Consider the following 25,715-nt stretch of genomic DNA (forward strand, 5'->3'; position numbering starts at 1 on the left):
ACAAGCACAGCTGAAGATTCAGCAACAACATATATTTACTATTCACGGAACCAACTATAAAACATGGCAAGGCATACAAAGAGTCGCACGAAGCCAAAGGTGCCAAGCGGCCCTGCCAATGGCAAAGGCAGCGCGTCCTCAATCGGGAAAACGCCCAAGTCGATGGTTATTCGAATCGGAGGATCGCGAGTCGGGAGCAGTGTTAGCCAGCTGGTCAAGGATGTTCGTCTGATGATGGAGCCGGATACTGCTGTGCGATTAAAGGTATGTTGCATCGATCCAATTGTTTGACTTCGATGATCCTAAAAATTTGTACAGGAACGCAAATCAAACAGATTACGAGACTACACGGTTATGTGTGGCCCTCTCGGCGTCACGCATCTCCTCCTCTTCTCCAAGTCATCTACAGGAAACACAAATATGCGCTTAGCGCTCACGCCGCGCGGCCCAACCCTCAATTTCAAAGTAGAAAGCTACTCTCTTTGCCGAGACGTCGAGAAGGCCCAAAAACGACCACGAGGCGGAGGTCAAGACCACAAGACACCTCCTCTACTTGTTATGAACAACTTCAACACCGCCGACTCAGACGAGAACTCGAAAGTCCCCAAGCGCCTTGAAGGCCTTACGACGACCATCTTCCAGTCCCTCTTTCCCCCAATCAACCCACAAGCCACGCCCCTCTCTTCTATTCGCCGCGTCATGCTGCTCAATCGTGAACCCGCCTCCAAGTCTGACGATGAGGGGTCATATGTGTTGAACTTGAGACATTATGCGATTACGACGAGGAAGACGGGCATTTCGAAGCGGATTCGACGGCTGGATCCGAAGGAGGTCCGGCATAGAGAGAAGCACGGGGCAGCCGTACCTAATCTTGGGAAGTTGGAAGATGCTGCGGATTATCTACTTGATCCTTCGGCTGCTGGGTATACATCTGCCAGTGAGACAGAGGTGGATACGGATGCGGAGGTTGAAGTTACAGGAACAACCACGAGAAAGGTGCTCACGAAACGGGAGCTGCAGCGCATGAAATCGGGAGAAAAGGTCGATAAGAAGACGAGCACGACCGAAGTTGAGAAAAGAGCCGTCAAATTGGTTGAACTCGGTCCCCGGTTACGACTCCGGCTGATCAAGGTCGAGGAGGGACTTTGCGAAGGCAGGGTTATGTGGCACGATTATATTCACAAGTCCGAGAAAGAGGTCGACTCATTGGATAAGAACTGGGACCAGAAGAAGAAGGCCAAGGAAGAGCGCAAGAGGCTTCAAAAGGAGAACGTCGAGCGGAAGAAGCAGGACAAAGCCAAAGCTCGCGCTGAGGGCAAGGAAGTTGAGGATAGCGAGGGTGAGGACGAGGATGTCGACATGGATGATGAGTGGCTAAGCGATGATTTCGATGAAGACGAAGATGTTGAAGCCAAATCAGAGGAGGGGGATGAGTCCATGGAGGAGTAAGTCAGAGTTGACAGGGATACCCTATAGTTCGATCTTGGTTCGATGTCCTAGAAGGTAGGTTGATTGTGGTAATATTACATCTCTCTGCCTTGTCGCCATTGTTGGCTGGAGTAAATTGGCATTCTTTCTACGGAAGCATGTGATGCGAGAGTCTAGGATAATGAAGATCCTACTAATTTCATCGAATGGACGAGTTGCTAAATAAGCTGCGTGAACGATCTTATGATGAAGGGCCGGTAACCCTAATTTCTCCGTTGTGCAATCAAAGTGATCATGCAAATCCCTCTTACCAGCCAGCTATCATACACGTAGCTACATGAATTTGGCGGAAACAATCTCGGCATCGACCAGCACTTACAGTGACTCGTTGAAGTATCTTTGAGCTAACCTGGCTATGTACTAGCAACATCTTCATATCCATGTTTCTATCTACAAATGCTGGCTTGTCATCTTGAGTGCTCTATCTATGATACAACGCCGTCCTTCTTCAACTGAGCAATCTCCTTCACACTGTACTGAAGGACCTCGCCCAGAATCTCATCGGTGTGCTGACCCAGCGTAGGCGGCGGCGTCCGCACACCAGGTGTCGCATGTGAGTATTTAATCGGTGTATTGACCAACTTCATAGGACCGCACGCTGGATGGTCAACATCTACGATCATCCCACGGGCTTTGACTATACGAGAAAGAGGGGTTAGAGAGACTCATGCATTAACCAGATTTAGGTTTCTCACCGTGCTCGTGGTTCAATGTCCCTTGAATATCGTTGACGGCGGCATACGGCATCCCACTACCTTCCATGATCTCTAGCCAATGTTGCGTGGTCTTTTCCTTCACGCGGTCTTCGATCAAACCGTCAATTTCTGCTCGGTGCTTCACACGGTCACTGTTGGTAAGGAAACGGGGGTCTTCTTTCCACTCGGGGTGACCCAGGCGATCACACAACACGCCGAAGAGTCTGTCGTTGCCGCCGCCGAAGAGAATGTCTCCGTCAAGTGTGCTGTAACTTCGGTATGGTACGATTGATGCTTCAAGCAGTCAGTACAGCAGGACCGGCAATATGATGATTAATCTGTGGCATACGATGTTCAGTCCCCCATCGCCCCGAGTCCTTTTTCCCACTAATCAAGGCCGAGCTTGCAATATTGGCCAATGTCGCAACCTGGCAGTCGCTCAGGCACGCATCAATATGCTGGCCCTTTCCAGTCCTCACGCGCGCAAGCAAAGCAGCCATAATCGCGTTCGATGTATACAGCCCCGTTGTCAGATCGGTAACGGCGACACCGACTTTGACCGGATCACCATTTCTACTTCCCGTAATATGCATCAATCCGAATTCAGCCTCTACCATCACGTCGTAACCAGCTCTGTTGCTGTAGGGCCCGGTCTGGCCGTACCCGGTGATACTCGCGTAGATCAGGCTGGGGTTTATTTCTCGTAGTGTCCCATAATCCATGTTGTATTTTTTGAGACTGCCAGGAAGATAGTTCTCCACGAGGACGTCGCATTCTTTGACTAGTTTATGGAGGATCTCGACGCCGGACTTGTGTTGGAAAGAGAGGCCCACGGATTTCTTGTTGCGGTTGACCTGGACGCGAGTCAATTGGGCTCCGACCCTTTCTTATCGACAATGGCCTACCGCTAAGTAGTAAGCGCTCTCTCCGGGGCCTTTTGAATTATCCGTATACTTGGCATGTGGAGGGCCCCATGCACGGGTATCATCTCCTCTTGTCGGATGCTCCACCTTGATCACGTCGGCTCTGTTCCAAGCGAGTTAGGGCCATGTGGCACGGGACAAAGTCGAGTATAGTAGTTGAATTTCAGAGAGGCTCATCACGTACCCTAAGTCTCCCAAAATTTGTGTGCAGTAAGGCTACGTGCATAGTCAGTATATACCCCGCACGAGTGATTCCATACTTTTGGCGATCACACTCACCCCAGCGAGGACCCTCGTCATATCCAACACGCGAATGCCCTGCAAAGGCAGTGTTCCGTCTGCCCCAGCAAGTGGGGTGGAATATGAGCGCCATTGCGTCGCGTGTCTGATTATTATGTTGCTCTTGGTCAATTGTCGGACGTTGGGGCGCTGAGCGATCAACGCCCTCTGTAGCTTAAATGTCACGTTCATTGTGAATATGTGCGACACATAACACCAAGCGGAGAGTAAATAGTCTCGGAACAAAATCGTCAAGAGGGGGAGCTTAAGTATGAACGAAACTCTCCAATTCGGGGCCTAAGCCGAGGTCGACCCGCCCGCCGTTCCGCTGAAGCTTGACCCCAAGACTTCTATCGATCGTTCCCCTCCGCAGCCTTGACTTCATCATACATAACTGACGGAAATCTTGCGGAGGTAATTCGGGTCCTTTACGAAGCGCAGGGATGTCGTCGGTGCGTGCCGCTGACATATAAAACAATGCAGTTCACCTTGTCGTGATACGGACGAGTCTTTTCTCCCTCAACTCTTTTCCCACCCCTCTTCCGCTGCGGATAACATCAACCGAACATCCATCACTTCCGCCATGTTTACCGGACTTGTTGAGACGATGGGGAGTAAGTGTCCCTTCTCCAGGGAATCGCTATTTGGCGTCAGGACTGATCAGGTACTATAGTGGTCTCGGCCCTCGAGCCCCTCGATACCACCGAGAGCGGGGGCGGGGGAACGTCTTTGACCATTACGGACTGCGAGGAGATCCTCACCGATGTGCACCTGGGAGATAGCATCAGTGTCAATGGTACGCCAATTATACCGATAATCCCGGTATATCGCTAAACCCCGATCCATCGGTTATGCGCCTACGCTGGGTATTGCATCATCAATCTAATACCGTTTGCTACAGGAGCCTGCCTAACCGTAACGGCCTTCGAAAAGAACTGGTTCAAAGTCGGCGTTGCCCCCGAGACGCTGCGCCGCACGAATCTCGGCTCCCTGACCGAAACATCAAAGGTCAACCTCGAGCGCGCCGTAAAAGGCGAGACGCGGATGGGTGGGCACATCGTGCAGGGCCACGTCGACACGATCGCAAAGATCCTCGCCGCAACACCCGACGAGAACGCACTTGTCCTCCGTCTACAGCCCCGTGATATTACGATACTGCGGTACATTGTCGAAAAGGGCTTCATTACACTTGATGGGGCCAGTTTGACGGTTACGCAGGTGAAGGATGGGGAGGATGGCTGGTTTGAGATTATGCTCATTGCGTATACGCAGGAGAAGATTGTGACGGCGGCGAAGAAGGTTGGTGATTTTGTCAATGTGGAAATCGATGTTGTGGCGAAGTATGTTGAAAAGGGGATTGAGGCGTATTTTGCGGGGACGGCGGGTGGGAATATGAGCATTCTGGAGAAGATGGTCGGGAGGATTGTGGATGAAAAGTTGAAGCAATAGTTCTAGCCGAGTGGCCTCAAGAAAAATTAGGACACATTGAAGTATAGAGTCTCTATTATCATGTTCCTGTAGTCCCTACAGTGAGGACTAGTTAAGGGACAATGCATCAAGACTGTTTTAGATGGTTGGTTGCTTTTGAAGAGAAACCCAACCATCACGTGACGCTATATAAATCTTGGGTCCGTTCACACGGCTCCTGGCTACAAGATAACGGGTGAAAACCATAATTGACAAGCCGAAACATCCCATATCTTGCAGGACATATATATGACAAATCTGCTCGGGGAATGTCCCAGCAAAATGGAGTTCCCTCCTCCCTCGCTCCCCTAGCAGCGCACCCAACCGACGGAACTGCGATCAGGCCAGTCATCACTCCTAACTCGCGTCCATCAAATTCGTCCGCGTCGGCTTTTCAAAACCTATCTACGGTGTCCACATCATCGAATCGAAGCCGGCCGAGAACAATCATCCCAAAACTCTCGGCAGCCACGACCGAGCTGCTTGCCCGGTTGGCGGGTAATATCAGAAGGTCGCAGCCGCAGCAGCAGCAGACGCTGCTGGGAAATGATAAAACCCCCAGTAGCCGGAACGGGTTTCCTGTTAATACATCGAATCGGAACATACAAGGTGCCAATGCTCGGAGAGCACGCACCATGAGGGTTTCTTCAGTTTTTATTGACTTGTCAACTCCTCCATTCGTCTACCCAACCAGCGTAGATGTGGAGACGCCGGTGGTCACTACTACTCCGACCTCTGTCCCTGCGCCTGCGGAGCCTTCCACGGCGCTGCCCTCCGATGGATCATCTGAAAAGCCGCCTAGTCTGGCCAACATTGCTCCTAAGCCAGTAGCGACCCCGTCAACTCCTGCATATGTTGCTCCCCAGGTGCCGATCCAAGTACAGCCCCCAGCAGAACCTCAGCCGCCATCATTACCACCATTAGCACCGCTGGTGCCAGCTCCCACGGTATCAACGCCTTCAAACTCTTCTGTACCGAGGGCAGTATCAGCAAAGACAGTCAAAGCCACCTCAGCTCCTCGGCAACGAGCTGTTGCCGGGAACAGAAAAAGCCTGTCCAAGAAACGAAAACGTGGCAAGGGCAGTGACGGTGAAGATGTCATACGAGCTGGAGACTCCAGCTCGGACGAGTCAGACTTCACACCTACCGCAACGCAAACAAAGTCCGGCCGTCAAGTGAACAGACCATCATTATATGTCCCTGAACCTGTTATTCCTGCTCTTCCCAAGGAGAACATCAATCCACTCGGGCCTCCAGAGAAGGCTCAGGATGCAGCAAAGAAGCGCAGACGTGTCTCTCGAAAAGGCAAAACCACGAATACAACGTGCAGACATTGTCAGCGTGGCCACAGTGCACCCAGGAACGTCATTGTATTCTGCGACGGCTGCAATCGTGCGTGGCATCAGCACTGCCACGATCCGCCCATTGAGAGGGATGTCATCACAGTGAAGGAGAAGGAGTGGTACTGTCAGGAATGCAACCCTGTTGAGATAAACATTATTCACCCCACAGTCGTCAGAAGCAACCCAAGTCTAACTTGGAATCCTCCTATCTTTGTCCCGATACCTCCGCCCAAGGCTGAAGTCGGGGGCGAACGATTTCCTACGCTTGATCGACGCCAATTTCTCTCAGGGCTATCGCACGCTACCCTCGTCGAGCTGCTTCTTAGCATATCAGACAAAAATCCGACAGTGCCCATGTTTCCTGAGAATATGGCTTCATTGCCTGTATCAAAGTTCCCATCTTCACAGGCCACAAACCATTCATCTGGTATAGAACCTGCTCCTACACTTCCGGTTGCAACGAACAACTCCACCTCAGCCAATCCTACAGGCTTCGCTGCAGGAAACGGTATAGCCACACCCAACCCAGATGCGCCTCAACAGCGCCCTCGCGGGAGATATCAAGAAGAATCATCCGACGAAGAGTCCGAGTACGAGTTCCAAGAGCACCGTCTATACCCACGAGCCGGTAATGGAGTGCGTCTCTCGGCTTTGGCGGAGGATCTCGATATTCTGGCGGAAGACCCGGCTTGTCCTACGTTCAGTTATACTTTGCACGGACCTATGCAGGCTAGCATTGCTGGGAGGGTCTCCGCTTAATGCATCTTATGACCTTTTATGTCGAATAGTTTCGTCTTTTGTTCCATGGGTTCTTGCGGGTTGTTGGTGCATATGGAAGGATTTTTATAGAGCATGGCGTACATTTACCATTACTCGAGTAATTTCTTGAGTATCATATTAGGAAACAAGACAAAGTCAACTTCCATGAACATCAATTTTGGTTAAGGCTATAGCCCCTTTACGGGCTTCGACACCTACATCTAGCTATGATCTCTACTAAACATTGCAACCTGCCAGCTACTCTACGGACGGAAACCCCCAGTCAGAGCCCCTCAACAGCGCTCCCGTTTTCACGCGGCCTCGACTTACAACCGTCCTTGTCGCTTTCGATGGCGGGTCCCAAACAACCTCAGCCACAGTCCTCCTTGACCGAGCCTGACTCTGACCCTCACTCTGGCCCTCACTTTTACTCTCACTATTACACTGGTCAAAACACCCAGTTTCATCTACATCATACACCAGTAGGATATCCGCGCAATCCCCGCATCTCAAACGCACACCGGAATCTGACCTAGACATATCCAAATCCGAAGCGGATGACGGGGATGGAGATTCGGATAACCCAATCGCAGCACGCGCACGCGTAGATACGCATTCATAGAGTAACTCTGCATCAGCGACTGTGCCGGCTTGGTAGATTCCCACGCCTAGGCAGGCTAGGCTTAGGGGATCTGCAGAGCCCCAGGGGGTAAATGCGTTTCCGACGTTATTTACGCCGAGCACGGCGTCGAGGGCGTACTTTTTTATCAGGTCGGGGATAGGAAGTGTCCCTCTTGGGTTGATTTTGGTTCCGCCGCCTGATGGCAAGGGCGCAGCGGCCATGTAGAGATCGCTCGTGGGGAGGCCCACGAAACTCACCGGGAGGTCGCCGTCGTGGATCTCTCTTGCAAGACGAGTCCAGTCTTCTTCTTTGAAGAGCGAAAGACGCGTACAGTGGCCTAGCATGACCCGCCTGCTTGTAGATCGAGACGTCCACCCTTTCTCACGGAGGGTGTCCAGGACATACCAGACAAGTGGCTCGGGCTGCTCCTCCGGCGGCGAAAGGTTATAGTCGAGATGGAAATCCAGATGTCGACGCGTCTCCATCGCCAGTTCAACCGCCCATCCTATATTCCGCTTCGCTGCCCCGATACTCGTCTCAACATACGGCGTCGTCCCCAGGACGCCAACCTGCCCTGGCGAATACTGACGAATAGCCTCTTCGACCAAGGACCTATTCTGCTCCCCAAATTCCGTCGAAAAGACCGGATCCTGCGCGAAGCAAACAAGTTGAATCTCGCACGAGTCTTTCCACTTTTCCTTTAGCGACAGCCCGGCCTCAAGGCATGTATGCTGGACGGTATGATCAACTTCGACAAAGGCGCGCATGGCTGTGACGCCTGCGGCGACAGACTCGGCGAGAAGCCATTCCCCACGCCTGAGGAGGTCGGGCCTTGTGAATTGGGCCTTGGCCTGGGTTGTTGAGGATAGAGCTTCTTGGAATGAGCCTGTTCTTGGGAGGAGGGAGCTGTATGCGGGGGTGTTGTGGATGTAGGGTTTGTCGAGGTGGATATGCGGATGGACGAGAGAGGGGAGGGCGAAGGGAGGAGAGGGAGCGGTGTTATTGGTGTTATTGTTGGGTTTGATAGAAGATATTACTCCCTTTGGTGAGTTTGAGGGATATTCTAACGTGATGTCCCAGGTGGATTTTGGGTCGGTTTTACCTCCGAGTCGGACCCCTTGGATGGTTTGTACAGGAGGTGTAAGTTTGGGAGGCATAATTAACGATGAAGTTCGGGGACGTGGATATGTTCTCGTCGATTGTTATCAGGGGGCAGACTGAATTTACCTTACCTGCTTTATCGTGGTCTGACTGATTACTCCGTACTGTTCAGCGAGTTGGGGTAAAGTTGCAAATGAGGGGAACCAACCGAGGGACGTCATGCAAACAAATATATATGCAAGGCTGTGGTGGGATACATAACGAAATCAACAACAATTCAGTTAAACCGACTGTCTAATGACCTCTACAACCTCAATTTACAACATGAATAATACCTGCATCTTGACCATCAGCCAACTGAACGATTGTGACATCTGATTCTAGGCGCCGGGGATTCTACGCTAATCAACCACCACAGCCAACCCACACTCGAGGCTCGGTTTCTCTCCATCCTGCAACCGAAACATTGTGAATCTGGTCAACATGTCCTGACAATATTTCTCGCGACTTTCCACACACACTCTCTTCCTACATCGCCTATTTCTCAACTATAACCTCGACGACTAGACGGATACGATGGCAGACCCCGCACCATCACAACCACCACCAACACCCCGAATCCTTACGACCTCAGTTTCCTCAACATCCTCTCTTCCCCCTGAAAAATGGCACTCCCACATAACATTCGACCTGATTATAACCGTCCTCAACCGCTCAATTTTTCACCCCTTCATCGCCTGGATCGTTGTCCTCTGCCTCCGCGCCCAAGCAACCCCCTACAGCCACCCGGCCTTCGTAGTCGCAGCCGGGTACGCGACGTTCCTCACTATCATTGACATAGCGTTTATGATCAGTGATAGGATTGCGTTCGGGGCGCCGAGGGAGGTTGATCTTAGCGAGGAGGTTATTGTCATTACAGGCGGCGCGAGTGGGTTGGGGAGGCTGATTGCGCAGATTTATGGGTTGCGTGGGGTGAGCGTTGCTGTTTTGGACATCGCGGCGGAGGAAGATGTGAAGGGGTGGGAAGAGGTCTCGGGGGTGGAGTACTATCAGTGTAATGTTGGAATTAGGGAGGAGGTTGAGAGGGCTAGAGAGAGGATACTGAAGGATGTATGTTTCGGTCTCCCTTTTTCTATTTCTACTGGATGACGAACGCGAATGCGCTTGTCGCGGAGCCTGAAATTGATAATACATTTGCTTGCATTGCTGACTACGTTGAAGTTGGGCGCGCCAACAGTCCTCGTGAACTGCGCAGCCACTAGGATCAATGCACAACCGATTTTGTCCATCTCTGCTGAAGCCTTCCAGAGGACCATCCAGACGAATCTCATCGCTATCTTCCATACATGCCAGGTGTTCGTCCCGCACATGCTATCCGCCGAGAACGGAGGTACCATCGTGAATGTAAGTTCGGTTCTTGGGCATCTGTGCCCTGCTGGCCTCGCGGACTACTCGGCAAGCAAGGCCGGTCTTAGCGCCTTCCATCGCACTTTGGAGACAGAGCTCCGGATGTCAGGGAATAGAGATAAAGTGAAGACGGTGCTGGTAGAACCGGGCCAAATAGCAACGCCTCTATTCGACTTCATCAAAACGCCAAGCGCCTTTTTTGCGCCGGTGCTGGAACCAAATCGTGTCGCGCAGGATATTGTCTCCATTATAGACAGGGGGGATAGCGGTATCATTCGACTGCCAACATTCGCTAAGCTCGCCATCTTTTTTGCCGTGCTACCAGTTGGTGTCCAGCGGATTGGTCGATACCTGAGTGGCATTGACAGTGCTGTACCACAGGAACCAACTCAAAGGAAACCCGGGGTGAAAAAGGAGTAGAGCCAAGTCTGGCGCCCTGGCCGTGCCAAGTTTGACCATGTATAGATGTGAAATGACCTCACGGATATGTTGGAAACTCAAACAGAAATCCCTGCTTAATCATGTGCAATGTCGTGCCTGGGCGCGATACCCCGGGCTAGAAGCATAGTGTAGAACTATTGCTCCTGGGTCAGGATCATCTTCTCACGCTCGTTCTGTCTTGGCGGCAAAGTACTCTTCTTGCTATGCTTGCGAATATTTTCCTGGCGCCTCTTAATAGCCGCGAGCTCTTCGTTTTTGATCTCGCGAGCCTTCTTGATAGGCCGTGGCACATGGCGTTGACGTTTAATACGCTTAATCTCTGGCATGTGCGAATATCTTTGAACCAAGGCTTGGTCGTACTCCATCTTCGTCCTCTGGCGGGCGCTCTTGATCCCACTGCGGTCCGAAGCATTGGCGCGCCACAATCGGATGTTTCCGTCGTCAGAACCAGAGAGGACGTATTTGTTGTCGGGAGTGAATTTGGCAGAAAAGACACTTTTATCAGATTAGCTCATGTTCCGAAGTAGAGAGAGAGGGGAATACATACCGTTGCATTCTCGTGGTGTGATAGATGTCACGGGAGTATCCAGTTGCCCTATTCCACAAACGAATTGTCCTGTCGTACGACGCAGTGACAAGCTCCTCACCCGTAGGGCTGAAGTCAACATCCATGACCGCAGCAACGTGGTCCTTGAGGATGTTCAAAGCGCGGTCCATCTTTCTCATGTCGAACATGTATACGTTGTGGTCCTCATTCGCGACTGCAAAGTTGAAAGCCTCCATCGGGTTCCATGAGATAGCGTTGGATGCGAGTCTGAGAACGAGCCTTGATAGAGGCGAGGAAGTGCGAAGGTCATAAAGGATGATGGAGCGGTCAAGTGCGGTCGAAGCAAGAACCGAAGTCTCTGTCTGGTTGAAGGCGACGGATGTGATTGTGTCAACGCTTGTGGGCCAGTGTAGTGTCTGGGAAGGTGTTGAGGAAGGTCGGGAAAGATCGTAAATCGAGATCTGCGAAGAAGAAGCGGCAAAGTACGGCTGGTTTCGGTGGTGGGTAAGACTGTTAAAGGATCCTTGACCGAGATATGTTGTGAGAGGAGGAGCCTCAGATGAAGAGTTGTATGGCTCAAACAGTTTTATAGTCTTATCGGCGGCACATGAGAGCAATTTCCGATCGGGCGTCCAGCATACACTTTTCACAATGTTTTCATGTGCCGTAGTGTTCCAGACCTCGCCTCGAGTTGTCAGGTCCCAGACCTTGACCACACCATCACCACTGCCACTAGCAAATCGTTCCAGAGAACCGGGGTCCTTGGCCATAGAATACACACCGTCAACATGGCCTTCACCCATCTGACCTAGGAAGGGTGCCGCAAAGAGGCGTTCCAATTTAACAGCATTCAAAGCTCTCGTGTATTCACGCGCACGCTCAAAAGGGTGCTGAGAAGGATCTAGATTTCGAGGTTGCCGAACCACAGCAGTTCCCGGCGCCTGCTGCGAGGCACTGCTTCGCGAAAGTGCTTTGATTTTCTACGCGGCGTAAGTAAATTGCTCGGTAAGATGATGAGATACGGAGGGGACCTACCATGGCTTCTCTTTTTCACAATGGTCTAGCCGGAGGAAGACAAATGAAGAAATCAAAATTCTTGAAGCTTGAGAAAGTTCAAGGCGGACCAGATAATTTTCGTCCCATACATTTTTTCGACCGACGAAATCGAGACCGCCGGAGTGTGGGCGGTGTGAGCTTTAAGCCTCAGGCAGAAAGGCTATGACTTAGTAAGGTGAAGCTCCAGCAACCAAGTGATGATATCCGTCCATTCATCAGCGAACCTCCTTTATTATATCCTTTGCTTTACCTCATAAACTTCAATCTAGACTATATTCCCTCTCCGGACACCCTTCTTGCTCGAACAGCAGTTTTTTTTTCTCCATATCCCTCTCACAACACATCGGCTTGAACCATGGCGCCCACCTCTCAGGCCGCCCAGCGGATAGAGGAAGCTCGAGCTCTCGCAAAGAAAGATGCTTCCAAGGCCGAAACAATTTACAAGGACATTCTCGCTCAGGGTCCTGGATCCTCTGAAAGCTCGTCGCGCGATTATGAAAATGCTTTGATCGGATTAGGAGAGCTCTACAGGGACGAGAAGAAGCCGCAGGAGATCGCAGAACTGATCAAAACAAGTCGGGATTCGTTCTCTTCATTTGCTAAAGCCAAGACAGCGAAGCTGGGTAAGCTTGATTGAACCTAAGAAATAGAGACTAGGGCCGGATAAGGAAGCTAACAAGCGATAATGCAGTCCGCCAGCTGTTGGACCTTTTCAGTGAGATTCCAAACACCCTCGACATTCAGATTGCCGTCATCAAGTCATGCATCGAATGGGCTGTCGCCGAACGACGGTCATTCCTCCGACAGAACCTCGAGACCCGACTTGTGGCGATATATATGCAGAAGCAAAGCTACTACGACGCTCTCAACCTGATCAATTCCCTTCTCCGAGAGCTAAAACGGCTGGATGACAAGCTTATGCTGGTTGAAGTGCAGTTGCTGGAGTCGCGGGTATATCATGCTCTTGGAAACCAGGCCAAGGCCCGCGCTGCTTTGACTGCTGCTCGAACCTCGGCTGCATCCGTCTACACCCCTCCGAATCTGCAGGCTGGTCTGGATATGCAAAGTGGCATGCTGCATGCGGAGGATAAGGATTTCAATACTTCATTTTCCTACTTTATTGAGGCTCTAGAAGGATACAGTTCCTTGGATGAGGGAGAGAAGGCGACGGCAGCGCTTCAGTACATGCTGCTCTGCAAGATCATGCTGAACCTGGTGGATGACGTGACGACACTATTGGGCTCGAAGCAGGCACAGAAATACGCCAGCCCGCGACTCGAGGCGATGAAGGCAGTAGCACGTGCTCATGCCAACCGCTCGCTCGAGGAGTACGAGAAGGCGCTCTCTGATTACCGGTTCGAACTAGGCAGTGACGCCTTTATTCGTAACCACCTTCGCAGGCTCTACGATGCTATGTTGGAGCAAAACCTTATCAAGGTTATTGAACCGTTCAGCCGTGTTGAGTTGGATCACATTGCCAAGATGGTTGGATTGGACACACAGCAGGTGGAAAGGAAGCTTTCGCAGATGATTCTGGACAAGGTGATCATCGGTGTCCTAGACCAGGGCGCTGGGTGTTTGATTGTCTATGATGAGACCGAACGTGATCAAGGATACGACGCTGCTCTAGAAACCATCGCCAAACTGAGTAATGTTGTGGAGGAGCTGTACACTAACCAGGCATCGCAACTGGAGTAAGCTTCTCTGGTTGCCTGGTGGACATTTGTTTCTATACTTTAGAAATGATATAACATCAGAGGCATACATCCGGCGCCTCGGACATACCCTCTTATTCAGAGACTATTCTCAGTTCCGGTAGATCTCATACCATGGTTTCGTAGTGCACCAAAACGATGTATATTACTTGGAGGGAGTGAAGGCGGGTTGTCCGAAACGGGTAAAGCGCGATCGCGAGCAGAGCGAAGTTTGGAAATCCATCGCGATGAATGAGACTCCCATCCAGCGACTTTCGTTCCATCTCCTCGCGCCTTCACTCTCAACAGTCCCAGTTTCTTTACTAGCAATCTTCACCCCCTCGGTAACCTTTTGGATTGCCCACCATGCAAGCTCCAATGCCGCCTGGCTACGGACGTGGCTATCCCCAAGGCGCCCAACGGTCTCCTGCCACGCCTCGGCGCGGACCTCAAGCTCCTGGTTCGTACCCTTCATCATGCTTGGACCTGTCATCAAACGCTTACTCTACGATGACTTCTAACACGCGACTCTTAGGCCCCGCAATAGCGGTTCCAATGCCCCAACACGCCGTGCCCCCACAGTACATGACACCCCAGCGCAACCTCGCGCACCAGAACGACGCCGCCCTCCGCCGAAGCCGTAAGCCCACAGACAAGAATATCCCCGATGGTGTCGAAGAAGTAGTCATCGGAGAGGGCGTCCAGCAATACAAGAGCTTGCGCGACCTGGAGAAGCGCCTAGACGCCGCCGTCGTCCGTAAGAGGCTGGATATTCAAGACTCTATCAGCAAAACAGTCAAGAAATACCGCACAATGCGCATCTGGGTTTCGAACACGGTGGAAGGCCAACCCTGGCAGAACTCTTCTGGTCAGAACGGCGTTCCAGCCAGCACCCCTGGCTCCGGCCGATACAAGGTTCGGATCGAGGGTCGGCTGCTGGATGATGTTAACGACCTCGAGGCATCGGCTAGCGATGACGAAGGTGATGCCCAGGAAAATGGTGATACGATGGAGGAGGATGGTGCCGATGCCAAAAAGCCAGCCTCTAAACGGTCGAAGCAGCGCTTCTCCCAATTCTTCAAGTCTATCACGGTTGACTTTGACAAATCATCTGCGACGAGTCCGGACGAGATGAAGACGATAAACTGGACCAAGCCGCAATTGCCACCGAATGCTGCCAGCTTGCCCCCTACCGCCGATTTCGATTCCGTACAGTTTTCACGGGCGTCGCAGGAGAACCTGAACGTTACGATCAGCCTTGTTAGGGATGAGACTCCCGAGCGTTATAAGCTGAGCAAGGAGCTGGCAGAGGTTCTTGACGTTGAGGAAGAGACCAGGAGCGGGATTGTCTTGGGTATCTGGGATTACATTCGGGCCATGGGACTTCAAGAAGACGAAGAAAAGCGCCTCGTACGCTGCGACGATCGTCTACGAGCGGTAGGTCTACCCCATTCTTTCTCTCACTTCGGTACATCTAACAAAGTATATAGATTTTCGGCCGAGACCAGATGTTCTTCCCCCAGATTCCCGAAAGCGTCGGTCCACACACTAGCCCACTCGACCCCATCAAGCTTCCTTACACTATCCGCGTCGATGAAGACTTCCACAAAGACCCCACCCCCACCATCTATGATATCCAAGTTGCCGTCGAAGATCCTCTCCGCTCAAAGATGCTAGCCCTCACTCAAAACCCGCAATACACAGCTGGAATGCGCCAAATCTCTCAGCTTGACGACCAGGTCGCCATTATCATCCAGGCCCTTACTCACTCACGCGCAAAGCACTCTTTCTTCACAGCGCTAAGCAAAGACCCCGCTACGTTCGTCCGCCGCTGGATAAACTCGCAGCGCAGGGATCTCGAGACTATTCTCGGCGAAGCAACCCGCGGAGGCGGCGAAGATGCCAGTGGACCAGAGTTCCGGCGCGGTGGTTCAGATAGCGTCTGGGATACGACGGTGGCTCGCGAGGCTGTTCGCTATATGCTTGCCAAACCGGAGGCTACTATGGGTCGATGATTCGTAGAATGCTTTATGGTTTACAGTAACTTGACATAGTGTTATCATTGTTCATGTTTCACCCAATGGGGTAAGATGGTTGGTTGGTTAGGACCTCGAATTTGTAGGCGCTTCTGTGGTGTTTTGCTGGCTTGTCTCATTTTTCTTCCGCACTTTATCCTCGTTACATGATATAATACAAGAGCGAACTTATCGTCGAAGTGGCAATACGAGCTTGTCGTAAGGTTGAGAGAGCAAACGGTGCTTGACGAGAAGTGGGCAATGACGAACTATTCTAGACCTTTCTCCAGAAAAGATGATGAACGATTGATATTCGAGAAACAAAACTCCAACCTTGCATAAGGATATCTTCACCTACGGTGTGTTCCTCAGAACGGGTAGTACACGACCAGGCTAGGCAACGCCCTCACTCCGCTACCTGTATTGCCATCCAAACTTTCTCAGTCTTGTTATGTCCAACTTAGCGTCTATACCAAATCTAAGCCCTTCTGTTGCGCAGCTCCTCCGTGAGGCGGGAGTCCACACCCGTAGCTGCTGATTGGGCAACTGAAGCGTTATCACCCAAGTACAAGCTTCCTTCCTCTTCTCCTAGCTTTGCGGCGGCATCAAGGACAGCCTTTTGGGCGAGGTCCTCTACCGAATTTTCCTTATTTTCTTCCCGCGGGTTGCGTTTCTCCTTGGCGGAACCAGCGGCGGGTCCCCGGAAACGTTTCATGACAGTCTCAATCATCTTGGAAAACCAGTAGTAGTTGAGGCCATTAAGTATTAGGTTGGAGGTGACGTAGGTGAGCACAAGCCAGGTTGGGACACCGCCAGCGGTGTAATGGGAGTATTTGGAGATCTCAGCATTAGCCCTGACGCAGGCCTCGTTGATGCAGAGGGAGCCGTCATTGCGAGCCTGGAAGACCTGAGCTGTAACGTCGACGGGAGTGAATGCGGACGCGGAAGGCGAGGCGGACCAGGTTTGCTTGAGGGCGTTGAACATGTCCATGTAGACATATACGGACTGCCAGGTGCCCCAGATGAGACGGCAGGAGAAGAATACGAAGAGGAGGAGCATGCCGTTGTACCATTGGAAAGAGCTGCCGGTCATGTTGACCTTGTCCAAGAACCAGTGAATATTGAGGAAGGGGCTGGAGAGCTCGTAGAGAATAAAAGTTGGGGCGTAAAAGTTGACAAAGGGCCTCTACACAGCAGATTAGTCTTCTGGTATCCCAGCCCTATATTCTCAGGAGGACTTACGTATCCGAAGCTGAATACCCAAAGAGCAGAGATAGCATGGAAGAGCATGCCAATGCCAAATAACTTGACGTACACGGTGCTGACGATAAGGTCGTAGATAAAATATCCCACGGCAAGAGAACTAATAAGAACACACGACCCAGTGTATCCATAAACCCGTTCCCCTGAGTTCATGGACTTCCTCTCCTCATCTGTGAAGAGCACCCAGAGAGCGACAGCACAGATGAATGTGCTCTGCACGAGCGAGACAACGTGTACGTCCCAGTTGAGCTTGGTACGTTTGTTGAGAGTAGGGTAATGACGGGGAAACAACTTTGGCGACAGCCATGGCGAGAGGACGTAGTGGATTAGCAGGTAACCGACGAAGGTAACGATAACCTCATGAGAGTGATCGGCGAGAGCAGGGAGGTGCAGACGCAGGGCCAAAGGCTCGACAGCCTGCCGTAGCCACTCCGGAGGAGGTGGAATAGGGTCCAGCATGCTGGAGTTGACCACCAAGCTGGTGGGTTACTGATGTGATGTGTAGATATACAGAGTAGAGAAGGGAGCAAGGACGGAAAAGAGGGGATCGTCCGCGGCAAGACCCCGATATAAGGCTGACTCTGAAACTGTGACGAAGCGCTAGGGGAAGCGAACAGGGCGGGGTTTTTGGAGAGGCTAGAGACTGTCCATCTTGGGGGGGAAACGATGATGCCTGCAGAAGGAATGAGGTGAGCTGAGATTCCCACGTTTATCAACTCTCGATAAAGATGATATAGGGCGGAATAATTACCGGAGAGGGAGGCCAGTTGGCCGGGGAAAGGATAAGGGGAGGGATTGTCAAGGTCGCGAGTGACCCGTCTGAAGTGCAGCGGATGCTCCTGAGCTTCATTATCCCATGATTCAATGATTCAACAAAAGGTGATCGCGTGCCGCTGGATGCCTGGTTTGTCAGGCTGAGATAACTCGTTGGGGAAGGCACATGACTCGATCGTGGCACTCACTTCCGGTTGGGGAAAGTACCTTTGGCGCTGGGCAGGGGCGACCTCGGACCATGTTGTACTCCGTACTAGGGCTACAAGTGTGGGGAAGTGGCACAAGGCGATTTGGAAGAATGGCTTGTTCATTTACATCTAATAACTAATCATAAAACAACATGTACGTTCATCCGAGATCAAAACAACTCGGGATGCAGGAAAACTTTCGTAAATATGTAACAAAGGAAAATACAAAGAAAAGAAACCTTGCTTCGCCAAATCCAAACTACGAGGCAGACCGAAGATTCAGCTATAAACAGAGCGGCGCGAGTGGTGTATCGTGAGAGTCATTTTCAATCGGCATGCGGTCGCTAAAAAAAGTCATAAACGGGGGATGGTCAGGTCGTCATCAGCCCACTGTGCTCGTGATCTCGGTGCCGAGTCCGCTGTCGCTGGTTGGTGCATACAGCACCATCTTTGATGACTCTTCGTCCAAGAGCGCTTCAAGCGATTTCGGATCGTCGACAAGGTCGGCTGTCTTCGCTTCTTGAGCCTCTTCAGCCTCCAAGGGCTCGTTCTCGGCCTTCTCCTCTGCTTCGCCCTCCTTGTCGACATCATTCACCACGGATTCTTGGACAAGCCCACTCGTGGTGCTGGCAGCGCTGGCGTTACTCACTTGCCGGTTCGTGGAGATGACGCTCCCTGGGCCGTAAGTCATGCTGTCCGCGTAGGTTCCTGTGTAGCTAGTCCTTCGCTCCGTACCAGTGTCGCTCTCTTCTCCACTCTGGTTCTCCTCTTCCTCCGCAAACACTTCGTTTTCCTTGTTGGCCACTGAACTTCTGCCTCCCCATGACGCCTTGCGGTAGGAGAAGTTGGACTTGACTGATTGACTTCGCTTCAGGTTCGTGAGACCGCCGGTTGCGCCTGATTGCCTGTCGGCGAGTCCACGGTTCCCTGTAACGTGACTAAGGCTGAGGATTCTCCTTTCCTTGCTCGCTGCTGGTGCGTTGGTGGAACCAGCTTGCGAGGCACGCTTCTTCAGTGCCAGGCCAACGCTGCTGCCCAGGATGCTTCGAGTGTCTTTGGCTGTACTTGTGCCTGCAGTACTCGAAGCGCTCATGTTGCGGGCACGGGGGTTGCGAACCCTCTTCATGGCCAGGCCTTGGGCACTGTTGGGGCGGTTGAGAAGAACGGTGCGAGCATGGTCAAGTACCCCTTCCAAGATTCGTTTCTCCAGGGAATCGGCGCGCTCTTCCATGACCTGCATCTCCTCGTGCCGCAATTCGAGGGCCATCTCCAGACCAGAGACTTCCTTGTTGAGCTTGGCGTTCTGGGCCGCAAGCTCATCCTTTTCAGACTTGAGTCTCTGAATCATTGACAGCAGCGAGTCCTTTTCGTCCTTGAGGTTAAGAATCTCTGCCTCGATCTGCTCTCTTTGGGCAGTTCGTCGTTCAAGAGCCACGGCAGCTTCTTCCGCCTCCTTGCGCCTGCGTTCATTCTCGTCCGCCACAAGGGCGGATTGAGCCACGAGCATCTCGTTCATCTTGCGGGACGTCTCCATGATATCCTTGTGCATTTCATCGAGCTTCATCATCTGGTTAACAGAGTTCTCTGTGTTCGTAGCATGATCAATGAGAGTGTCGAGTTTCTCGTGTATGGGGCCCTGGGAGCTCGTGGCTTGGTCGAGTAGCTCATTCAGCTTCTCGTACACCTGTCCATTGGTGCTTGAAGTCTGGCTGAGCAGCTGATCGAGCTTTTCATGCACTTGGTCATTGGTAACCCGCTCGATGAGAACATTGAGCGCATCCTGCACTTGAGTACCTTTGGTATGTTCCAAGAGATTGTTGAGTTTTTCGTGGACCTGGCTGTCGTCATATTTCTCCGGTTCTGGGGCTGGGAGTGCCAGCATCTTTTCAGTGGCACTAGGAAGCACGGCAAGATCCATCTTGATGTCTTGCGCGGTTTGCTGGGAGTGGTTGTAGTGCTGGCCGACGATGGAGAGGATTTCTTGGATGGACTCCAAGACCTGAGGGTGGAATTCATGCAGCCTGGCTTCGACACGTTCAGTGGTAGCGGCAGCTCGCTCAACATCAGACCGAGCCAGCTCCTGCTGTGATTTGACTTCGTTGTGCATTTCCTCCATTTTGTTGTAAGAAACGTCGACTTTCTCGAAGAAAGTCTTTGCATCAGCGCTCATCTTCTCGCATGTTTCGTTGACAGTGTCGCCCATGGAGCCAATGACGAGCTTGATGTCTTCAGCCAGGGCTCTCGTACTCGTCACTGCCTCTAGATTCTCGCTCCCTCGCTCCGCTGCTTCAGAGAACTTGGACTCCATCACCGACTGGGCCTCGTCATATTTGGCCATGACTTCACCCACCTTCTCATCGATCTTTGCACCAAGCTCAACGAGAATAGCTGCCTTGGTCTCATCGTGCTTGACAAGAACAGCAGCGTCTCGCTCCTCTTTCTCAAGTTTGGTCGCATCCTGCTCACCGCGTGCACGCTCAAACTCGCGATTGATGAGCTCAGTAAGCTCATTGACATTTTCGACGGTGGTGAAGCTCTCCGCAGAGGTTGCGAGGCCCTCCAACAGCTGTTTGAGCTCTGATAGTCCTTCATGGCTTCCATCGAGTTTGCTCTTGAGCTCATCGCCGAGTCCTTCCACGACGCTCCTAGCTTCGTCAATCTTTTCGGCCAAGCCGGCGTGTTCGATCTTTCGTGCTTCGAACCCTTGACCAGTCAGCTCGTGGTCAGCTTCGACCTTCTCCTTGAACTCGGTCATAAGAGCAGCGATGTCCTGAATTTCAGTTTTCGTGGGAAGAGTTTCGACATCGGGAAGTTTTAGCTCGTCAATCTGAGTTTTGACCTCGAAAATCATAGCTTCGACTGTCTGCAAGTCTGACTTGACCAGTTTCTCAGTATCGGTCTCGCCTTCTTCCTTGGCTTCTTTGCCTTTGGACTCATCGAGGGCGATCCACATATCCTTCATGAGCGTTTCCAGGGTGCCGATATCAGCCTTGGTCGGGCATTCTGCATCCATGCGGCCGTAAAGCTCAGTCACAACATCCTTTGTCTCTTTGACAATCTCCTCGAGACTTCCCAATTGCTCTGCTCGAGCAATCTCATCCGGGGCGGGGAAGACCATCTCGTCAAGCTGCGACTTTGTGTTTCTGAGCAATGTTTCGATGGCATCGGTGTCCTCCTTCTTGGCCGTTGGTGACGTTTCCTCCGCAGGGTTCTCGCGGGCGACGATCCCGGCTACAGAGGTCTGAAGGTCGCTCAGTCCGAGGAGAATCTCATCCATGTGCTCCTTCTTGAGGAGATCCTCAGGGAGGTCCGGGGCGCGTGGAGCAGATTCGATAGCATCGACTTTGACCTGAATCTGTGAAATGAGAGTTTTGAGGTTCTCAAGATCGGTATTCGTGGTGGTCGACTCATTGGCAAGCATCAACTCCTGTCCTCGAGAAGTGGAGCTTTCCTCCGACTCATTCTGAGATTGTCGTAGCAATTCCACTTCTGTCTTCAAGCTGCCAAGCCCCTCTTTGAGCGTTTCGAGAAGTTCAGAAGCGTCAAATCCAGCAGGAGCAGGTCGCTCCAAGAGCTTTGCAATGTCTTCCCTTACGATACCAATGCCATCATGGAATGTATCTGTGAACTCTGATGTGGAGAAGCAGTTTTCTCCACAGTCCTTTGACCGGTTGTTCTCCTCGTAGAAGGCTTCCAGCGCTGCTTGAACGGCAGCGATAATGTCTTCTTTGCTGATCTCTTCCTTCTTGGTGTCTTCTTGCTCGGCCTTCGGCTCTGAAGGCACGATGCTCATAGTGAGAGATTCCCGGTGGTTTTCAAACTCCTGTTGGATGATCTTGGCGATACTTTCGCTATCAATTGTCGGCGTATGGTTCGCTGACATGTCACGGATAGCATCGATGATTTCCTCCTTTTCTGACGACGCATTGCTCCGAATGAGTAATGAGCTCATGGTTTGACGCAAATGTTCGAATTCCCTTTCCATGGCATCGAGGAGCTCGGGCGTGTCTGGGTTGCCTCCAGAGCGATGGGCAATGGCAGTCTCAGTAATTGTTCGCTCCAGATCGGCCTGAAGGAGACGGAATCCTTCCTTGACGGTATCCAAGATTTCATGCTTCCCGGATGCCTCTGACGCAGTCGCGGCAAGCCCTTCCACGTCTTGGCGCACAAAGGCTATACTGTCCTTGATAGTGTTGAGGATTTGCTCAGTGTCGGTTTCCTTTTCGGAAGGTGGCTGCTTCAGCTCCTCCCTCAGCCCATCGAGCTGGTCTTGGAGTCGCTGGAGGATCTGGTCTCCTAGGCCCTGGTTCGCATTGGCTGTTACTTCGCCGAGGCCAGCAGTAATGGCTTCCATCAGGTCGTCCTTGTTGAGTTCGATCTCTCGAGGCATAGAGTTTGAACTCTCAAGTCCTTCGGCGATAGCGGCAAGAATGTCGTCGCGAGAAATAGTTGGTGGCTGAACATTGGTAGTAAGAGCCGATTGTTGAGAGAGAAATGCTTCATTGATCACGTTGGCGATGTCGTCTTTTGTGATTTGTGGATTCTCGAGCTCCTTGGCCGCGAGCATGTGCGCTTCAATTCCATCAGACACCGCACTCAAGATCTCGTCCCGCCCAAGGCCCGAGTCAAAGCTATCCCTGGTCAAGGCACTTTGAGAAGTCATGGATTCGGTGACTGCATGGAGAATCTCGTCCCGGACGGCAGCCAGCTGGTCCTGGTCAAAGGATCGAGGTTGGGAAGCTTCGAAAGACTGACTAACTGCCTGGATAATCTCATCCCGGACAGCAGCCAACTGCTCTTGGTCGATTGATCGCGGCTGAGCTTCGAGGGACTGCGTGATTGCGTGAACAATATCGTCCCTGACGGCAGCTAGCTGCTCCCCATCGAGGGTTCGAGGCTCAGAAGCCTCAAGAGACCTCGTCACCCCATCAACGATTTCGTCTCGAACCGCAGCAAGCTGCTCCCCGTCGAGGGTCCGAGGCTCAGAAGCTTCAAAAGATTTCGTGACTGCGTCAACGATTTCGTCCCGCACAGCAGCAAGCTGCTCGCCATCAAACGACCGAGGCTGAGATGCCTCAAGACATTCCTGTATAGTGTGGACGATCTCATTTTTCGTGATCGATGGAGGAAGCTCAAACTGTTGAATTCCGGCCTGAATGGCTGCCAGAACTTGGTCGTAGGTAGCAGCCTGTTCGTGCTGTGGCTGATAGGCTTTCAAGCCCTCCGTCAGACATTCGAGAATCTCATCGCGCTCCAGTCCAAAGTTCTGCAGCTCGATCTCGGGTTTATAGGTCTCCCAGGCTTCTCTCACTGCTTCTAGGATATCATCCTTTTGCATTCGAGCGCCATCCGGTTGAGACATACCATAATGATCTAGTGCCTTCTTCACGATGGAGTAGAGCTCGGCGCTACCCATTGCAGCCCTAAATTCGGTGAGCGCAGAGGAGTGTTGCTTATTGTCGTTCATTATCGCGGTCAGTTGACCACGGAGTTCCTGAAGGCTGTCGTCAATGATATGGGCGATCTCTTCTGTCCCAGGCGCTTTTGGCGTATGCTCGATAGCGCGAGTAAGCTCCACGTCTTCTAGTTTTCGAGCCAGGTTTCTGCCCATTCCCAAGACCTCACCACGGAGCTCCCGTACCAAAGCCTTCACCTCGTTTGTCATGCCACCACCTTCAATGACGCTGCTCCTCACTCGCTTCAGGATGTCCAGCATCTCTTCGGTAATGCGTAGGTCTTTCTGCCCTGCAGAACGCTCGACGGCGCGAGCTTGGGTTGAGTGGAGTACGTCCATATCGGGAGCATACACTTGTTCAGGGTCGAGGGACCTGGTGGAGGCGACGTTTATATCCGGGTTCGCTGTCGAGCGAACCAGAGCCTTGTTACTCGAGTCCTGTTTCACGATATTCAGGATCTCTTCGAGCATTTTCGTCATCGTGGTGTCAATGTGTTTGCTGGAATCGTCAGACGTCGGTCGAGCCTTGAGTTCGTTCACAAGCTCCAGCAACTTCTCCTGTCCTTCCTTTGTGGCCATCTCACGCAGAACCTTCTCTAGCAAGGCGATACTGGCGGATCCGTCAGAAATGGGGCCGGGCGAAGCGCAAAACTCGCGCTCCATGGCAGCAATAAAAGGACTGGGGCTCTGCATTCTTGGGACAGAGTAACTCTTCTTCGAGTTCGGAGAACTATCCGATTCCGTCTGGTTAATACCACTTTCAGAACCCAGGAGAGCACTGATATCCCACCTTGTGGCAGCCTCACCGTCCAAGAACTTGGACGCTAAGTTCGAGGATAGGTCACGAAGGCTTTTTCGGATATCTTCATCTCGCGCATTAGTGGCGGCTTTCAGGCTGACCAGGTCGGTGGCGTTATCTTTGCTTCTTCGACTCAGCTGTGCCATCTCTCGTTGCAGGCCGCTGGCAATGTCTGTAAGACTGAGGATCTGACTAGACAGCGCCTCGAGGCTAAACGAATGAGAGCGTTTCGACTCTAAAGAGGGCTCGGGCTCCGTCGCTCGTGTTTGCGGCTCATTCTCAGGCGGCAATTGCATGTTCTGCAGAGCCAGCATCGTGGCAGAGGGAGGGGTACTTTCACCGAAGATCGGCCTGGAGAGGTAGCGGTTAGAGATAAGAAAATTTGGAGTCTCGTGCTCCTGGTTCTCATGGTCTGCCGGGGGGCTTCCAGCCTTTACGACAGCCTTTTCGGGCTGCCTTGAGCTGTGGTCCGAGAATGATACGCGCGAAGCTCGCTCGGGTGATCTGCTTTCGAGGTAGTTGAGGAACTCTGAGCGGGTGTCTGTGTTTTGCAGAGACTGCATGCGCTTGTGGAATTGGCCCTTGATGAGGGACTTTTCTGGTGACTTGGGCGTCATAGGGTTTGTGGTGTAGGGACTCGGCGAGTTTTCGCGCAACTTCTCTGTAAAGTTCGCAGCCACTGCTTGGATGCCGGGCGAGACATTTGATTTCGTGAGAGGGCTCGTGGAGCCAGGGTTCAATGGCAGCGGTGGTGGTGCTCGCTCTGGGTCAGAACTGTCCCACCTTTGTTTTAACGATTTGAGAGTCAGTTTCATCGGCGCCATGCTTTGTATAAGGGATGCCGAAAACATACATGGGGACGGTTTGATGCCTGTGGAGGACTAGCTCCCGATCGCGGGAGGCCTCTCGATTATGCGAAGACATAGTGAAATCTGAATGTTCCTAGATCGACTTACAGATGCCTTTGCAAACACTTCACACAGTGAGGATTGGCCAAAGGCAATTGGGCTGGAATGTAGAGGGGAATGAGGAATGATTGTCGAGGATAAGGTCGTAAAGGCGTATCAATCGTCAAAACAATGAACAATAACAAGTGCACCCCAGACAAAATCAAAGGGTATAGGACTGGGGGAAACAAGAAACAATTGCAAGATAAAACAGGTGCGCTTGCTATGAGAAACAATAATCAGGAGGAGGAGGAGGAGGATGGCAGAGCGGAATGCGACGGTACGACCGAAGACCGGGGTGGAAAGAGCAGGTTCTGGGTCTGGAGACGAGTTCCTCGTGAATTAAGTAGGAGTTAGCAGGTGCTCAACAGCCGCTGGTCGATCGGGACAACAGGCTCAGTGGAGTTGGAACACAGCCAGATATTGGTAGCTCATGGGGCATCAATCACAGA

General features: G+C 52.1%; 10 protein-coding genes across 10 annotated transcripts; 5 read left to right on the plus strand and 5 right to left on the minus strand.

Moving 5' to 3' along the window:
• The first annotated feature begins 3 nt into the window (after positions 1–3).
• Positions 4–1,771, plus strand: BJX68DRAFT_22024 (Brix domain-containing protein). The gene is made up of 2 exons (XM_071037900.1): positions 4–264; positions 319–1,771. The coding sequence occupies exons 1-2, from the start codon at positions 64–66 to the stop codon at positions 1,447–1,449; spliced, it is 1,332 nt and encodes a 443-aa protein (XP_070901739.1). The 5' UTR covers positions 4–63; the 3' UTR covers positions 1,450–1,771.
• A 41-nt stretch (positions 1,772–1,812) lies between these two features.
• Positions 1,813–3,704, minus strand: BJX68DRAFT_231477 (CaiB/BaiF CoA transferase family protein). The gene is made up of 6 exons (XM_071039346.1): positions 3,386–3,704; positions 3,291–3,322; positions 3,089–3,209; positions 2,533–3,037; positions 2,184–2,477; positions 1,813–2,125 (listed from the first exon to the last, which is right to left on the minus strand). The coding sequence occupies exons 1-6, from the start codon at positions 3,575–3,577 to the stop codon at positions 1,914–1,916; spliced, it is 1,356 nt and encodes a 451-aa protein (XP_070901740.1). The 5' UTR covers positions 3,578–3,704; the 3' UTR covers positions 1,813–1,913.
• An 18-nt stretch (positions 3,705–3,722) lies between these two features.
• On the plus strand, positions 3,723–4,997 carry BJX68DRAFT_231479 (riboflavin synthase). Its single transcript, XM_071039347.1, has 3 exons — positions 3,723–3,999; positions 4,059–4,181; positions 4,287–4,997. Exons 1-3 carry the CDS (start codon positions 3,969–3,971, stop codon positions 4,832–4,834), a joined length of 702 nt encoding a protein of 233 aa, XP_070901741.1. The 5' UTR covers positions 3,723–3,968; the 3' UTR covers positions 4,835–4,997.
• BJX68DRAFT_231481 (uncharacterized protein) lies at positions 4,983–7,124 on the plus strand. Its single transcript, XM_071039348.1, has one exon. The coding sequence runs from the start codon at positions 5,122–5,124 to the stop codon at positions 6,952–6,954; it is 1,833 nt and encodes a 610-aa protein (XP_070901742.1). The 5' UTR covers positions 4,983–5,121; the 3' UTR covers positions 6,955–7,124.
• An 11-nt stretch (positions 7,125–7,135) lies between these two features.
• On the minus strand, positions 7,136–8,993 carry BJX68DRAFT_22031 (putative zinc metallopeptidase). Its single transcript, XM_071037901.1, has one exon. The coding sequence runs from the start codon at positions 8,731–8,733 to the stop codon at positions 7,213–7,215; it is 1,521 nt and encodes a 506-aa protein (XP_070901743.1). The 5' UTR covers positions 8,734–8,993; the 3' UTR covers positions 7,136–7,212.
• A 260-nt stretch (positions 8,994–9,253) lies between these two features.
• Positions 9,254–10,504, plus strand: BJX68DRAFT_264235 (uncharacterized protein; the record flags this gene model as incomplete). Its single annotated transcript, XM_071044921.1, has 2 exons — positions 9,254–9,787; positions 9,899–10,504. 2 exons carry the CDS (start codon positions 9,254–9,256, stop codon positions 10,502–10,504), a joined length of 1,140 nt encoding a protein of 379 aa, XP_070901744.1.
• Positions 10,505–10,581: 77 nt separating this feature from the next.
• BJX68DRAFT_22051 (rRNA-processing protein SOF1) lies at positions 10,582–12,191 on the minus strand. Its single transcript, XM_071037904.1, has 3 exons — positions 12,108–12,191; positions 11,073–12,052; positions 10,582–11,020 (listed from the first exon to the last, which is right to left on the minus strand). Exons 1-3 carry the CDS (start codon positions 12,108–12,110, stop codon positions 10,660–10,662), a joined length of 1,344 nt encoding a protein of 447 aa, XP_070901745.1. The 5' UTR covers positions 12,111–12,191; the 3' UTR covers positions 10,582–10,659.
• A 292-nt stretch (positions 12,192–12,483) lies between these two features.
• On the plus strand, positions 12,484–15,837 carry BJX68DRAFT_253726 (uncharacterized protein; the record flags this gene model as incomplete). Its single annotated transcript, XM_071042760.1, has 6 exons — positions 12,484–12,751; positions 12,820–13,822; positions 13,886–13,983; positions 14,196–14,282; positions 14,358–15,259; positions 15,313–15,837. The coding sequence occupies 6 exons, from the start codon at positions 12,484–12,486 to the stop codon at positions 15,835–15,837; spliced, it is 2,883 nt and encodes a 960-aa protein (XP_070901746.1).
• Positions 15,838–15,907: 70 nt separating this feature from the next.
• On the minus strand, positions 15,908–17,764 carry BJX68DRAFT_22065 (TLC domain-containing protein). Its single transcript, XM_071037905.1, has 2 exons — positions 17,080–17,764; positions 15,908–17,023 (listed from the first exon to the last, which is right to left on the minus strand). The coding sequence occupies exons 1-2, from the start codon at positions 17,557–17,559 to the stop codon at positions 16,316–16,318; spliced, it is 1,188 nt and encodes a 395-aa protein (XP_070901747.1). The 5' UTR covers positions 17,560–17,764; the 3' UTR covers positions 15,908–16,315.
• A 377-nt stretch (positions 17,765–18,141) lies between these two features.
• BJX68DRAFT_231491 (uncharacterized protein) lies at positions 18,142–25,630 on the minus strand. Its single transcript, XM_071039349.1, has one exon. It carries the CDS (start codon positions 25,165–25,167, stop codon positions 18,445–18,447), a length of 6,723 nt encoding a protein of 2,240 aa, XP_070901748.1. The 5' UTR covers positions 25,168–25,630; the 3' UTR covers positions 18,142–18,444.
• Positions 25,631–25,715: the final 85 nt, after the last annotated feature.

Source organism: Aspergillus pseudodeflectus, assembly GCF_044049435.1.
Source record: "Aspergillus pseudodeflectus strain CBS 756.74 chromosome Unknown BJX68scaffold_10, whole genome shotgun sequence".
In the NCBI taxonomy this organism is placed as follows: Eukaryota; Fungi; Ascomycota; class Eurotiomycetes; order Eurotiales; family Aspergillaceae; genus Aspergillus; species Aspergillus pseudodeflectus.

What these genes read in the sequence shown, in the direction of transcription:
- BJX68DRAFT_22024 (XM_071037900.1), top strand. Translation starts at nt 64, where the DNA reads ATGGCAAGGCATACAAAGAGTCGCACGAAGCCAAAGGTGCCAAGCGGC. An exon ending in ATACTGCTGTGCGATTAAAG is followed by an intron (nt 265 to 318) that starts GTATGTTGCATC and finishes AAATTTGTACAG; the next exon opens with GAACGCAAATCAAACAGATT.
- BJX68DRAFT_231477 (XM_071039346.1), bottom strand. Translation starts at nt 3,577, where the DNA reads ATGAACGTGACATTTAAGCTACAGAGGGCGTTGATCGCTCAGCGCCCC. An exon ending in TGACGAGGGTCCTCGCTGGG is followed by an intron (nt 3,323 to 3,385) that starts GTGAGTGTGATC and finishes CTATGCACGTAG; the next exon opens with CCTTACTGCACACAAATTTT. An exon ending in GACATTGAACCACGAGCACG is followed by an intron (nt 2,126 to 2,183) that starts GTGAGAAACCTA and finishes TTTCTCGTATAG; the next exon opens with TCAAAGCCCGTGGGATGATC.
- BJX68DRAFT_231479 (XM_071039347.1), top strand. Translation starts at nt 3,969, where the DNA reads ATGTTTACCGGACTTGTTGAGACGATGGGGA. An exon ending in ACTTGTTGAGACGATGGGGA is followed by an intron (nt 4,000 to 4,058) that starts GTAAGTGTCCCT and finishes CAGGTACTATAG; the next exon opens with TGGTCTCGGCCCTCGAGCCC. An exon ending in AGATAGCATCAGTGTCAATG is followed by an intron (nt 4,182 to 4,286) that starts GTACGCCAATTA and finishes CGTTTGCTACAG; the next exon opens with GAGCCTGCCTAACCGTAACG.
- BJX68DRAFT_231481 (XM_071039348.1), top strand. Translation starts at nt 5,122, where the DNA reads ATGTCCCAGCAAAATGGAGTTCCCTCCTCCCTCGCTCCCCTAGCAGCG.
- BJX68DRAFT_22031 (XM_071037901.1), bottom strand. Translation starts at nt 8,733, where the DNA reads ATGCCTCCCAAACTTACACCTCCTGTACAAACCATCCAAGGGGTCCGA.
- BJX68DRAFT_22051 (XM_071037904.1), bottom strand. An exon ending in CACACCACGAGAATGCAACG is followed by an intron (nt 11,021 to 11,072) that starts GTATGTATTCCC and finishes ATCTGATAAAAG; the next exon opens with TGTCTTTTCTGCCAAATTCA.
- BJX68DRAFT_22065 (XM_071037905.1), bottom strand. Translation starts at nt 17,559, where the DNA reads ATGCTGGACCCTATTCCACCTCCTCCGGAGTGGCTACGGCAGGCTGTC. An exon ending in GGGTATTCAGCTTCGGATAC is followed by an intron (nt 17,024 to 17,079) that starts GTAAGTCCTCCT and finishes TCTGCTGTGTAG; the next exon opens with AGGCCCTTTGTCAACTTTTA.
- BJX68DRAFT_231491 (XM_071039349.1), bottom strand. Translation starts at nt 25,167, where the DNA reads ATGTTTTCGGCATCCCTTATACAAAGCATGGCGCCGATGAAACTGACT.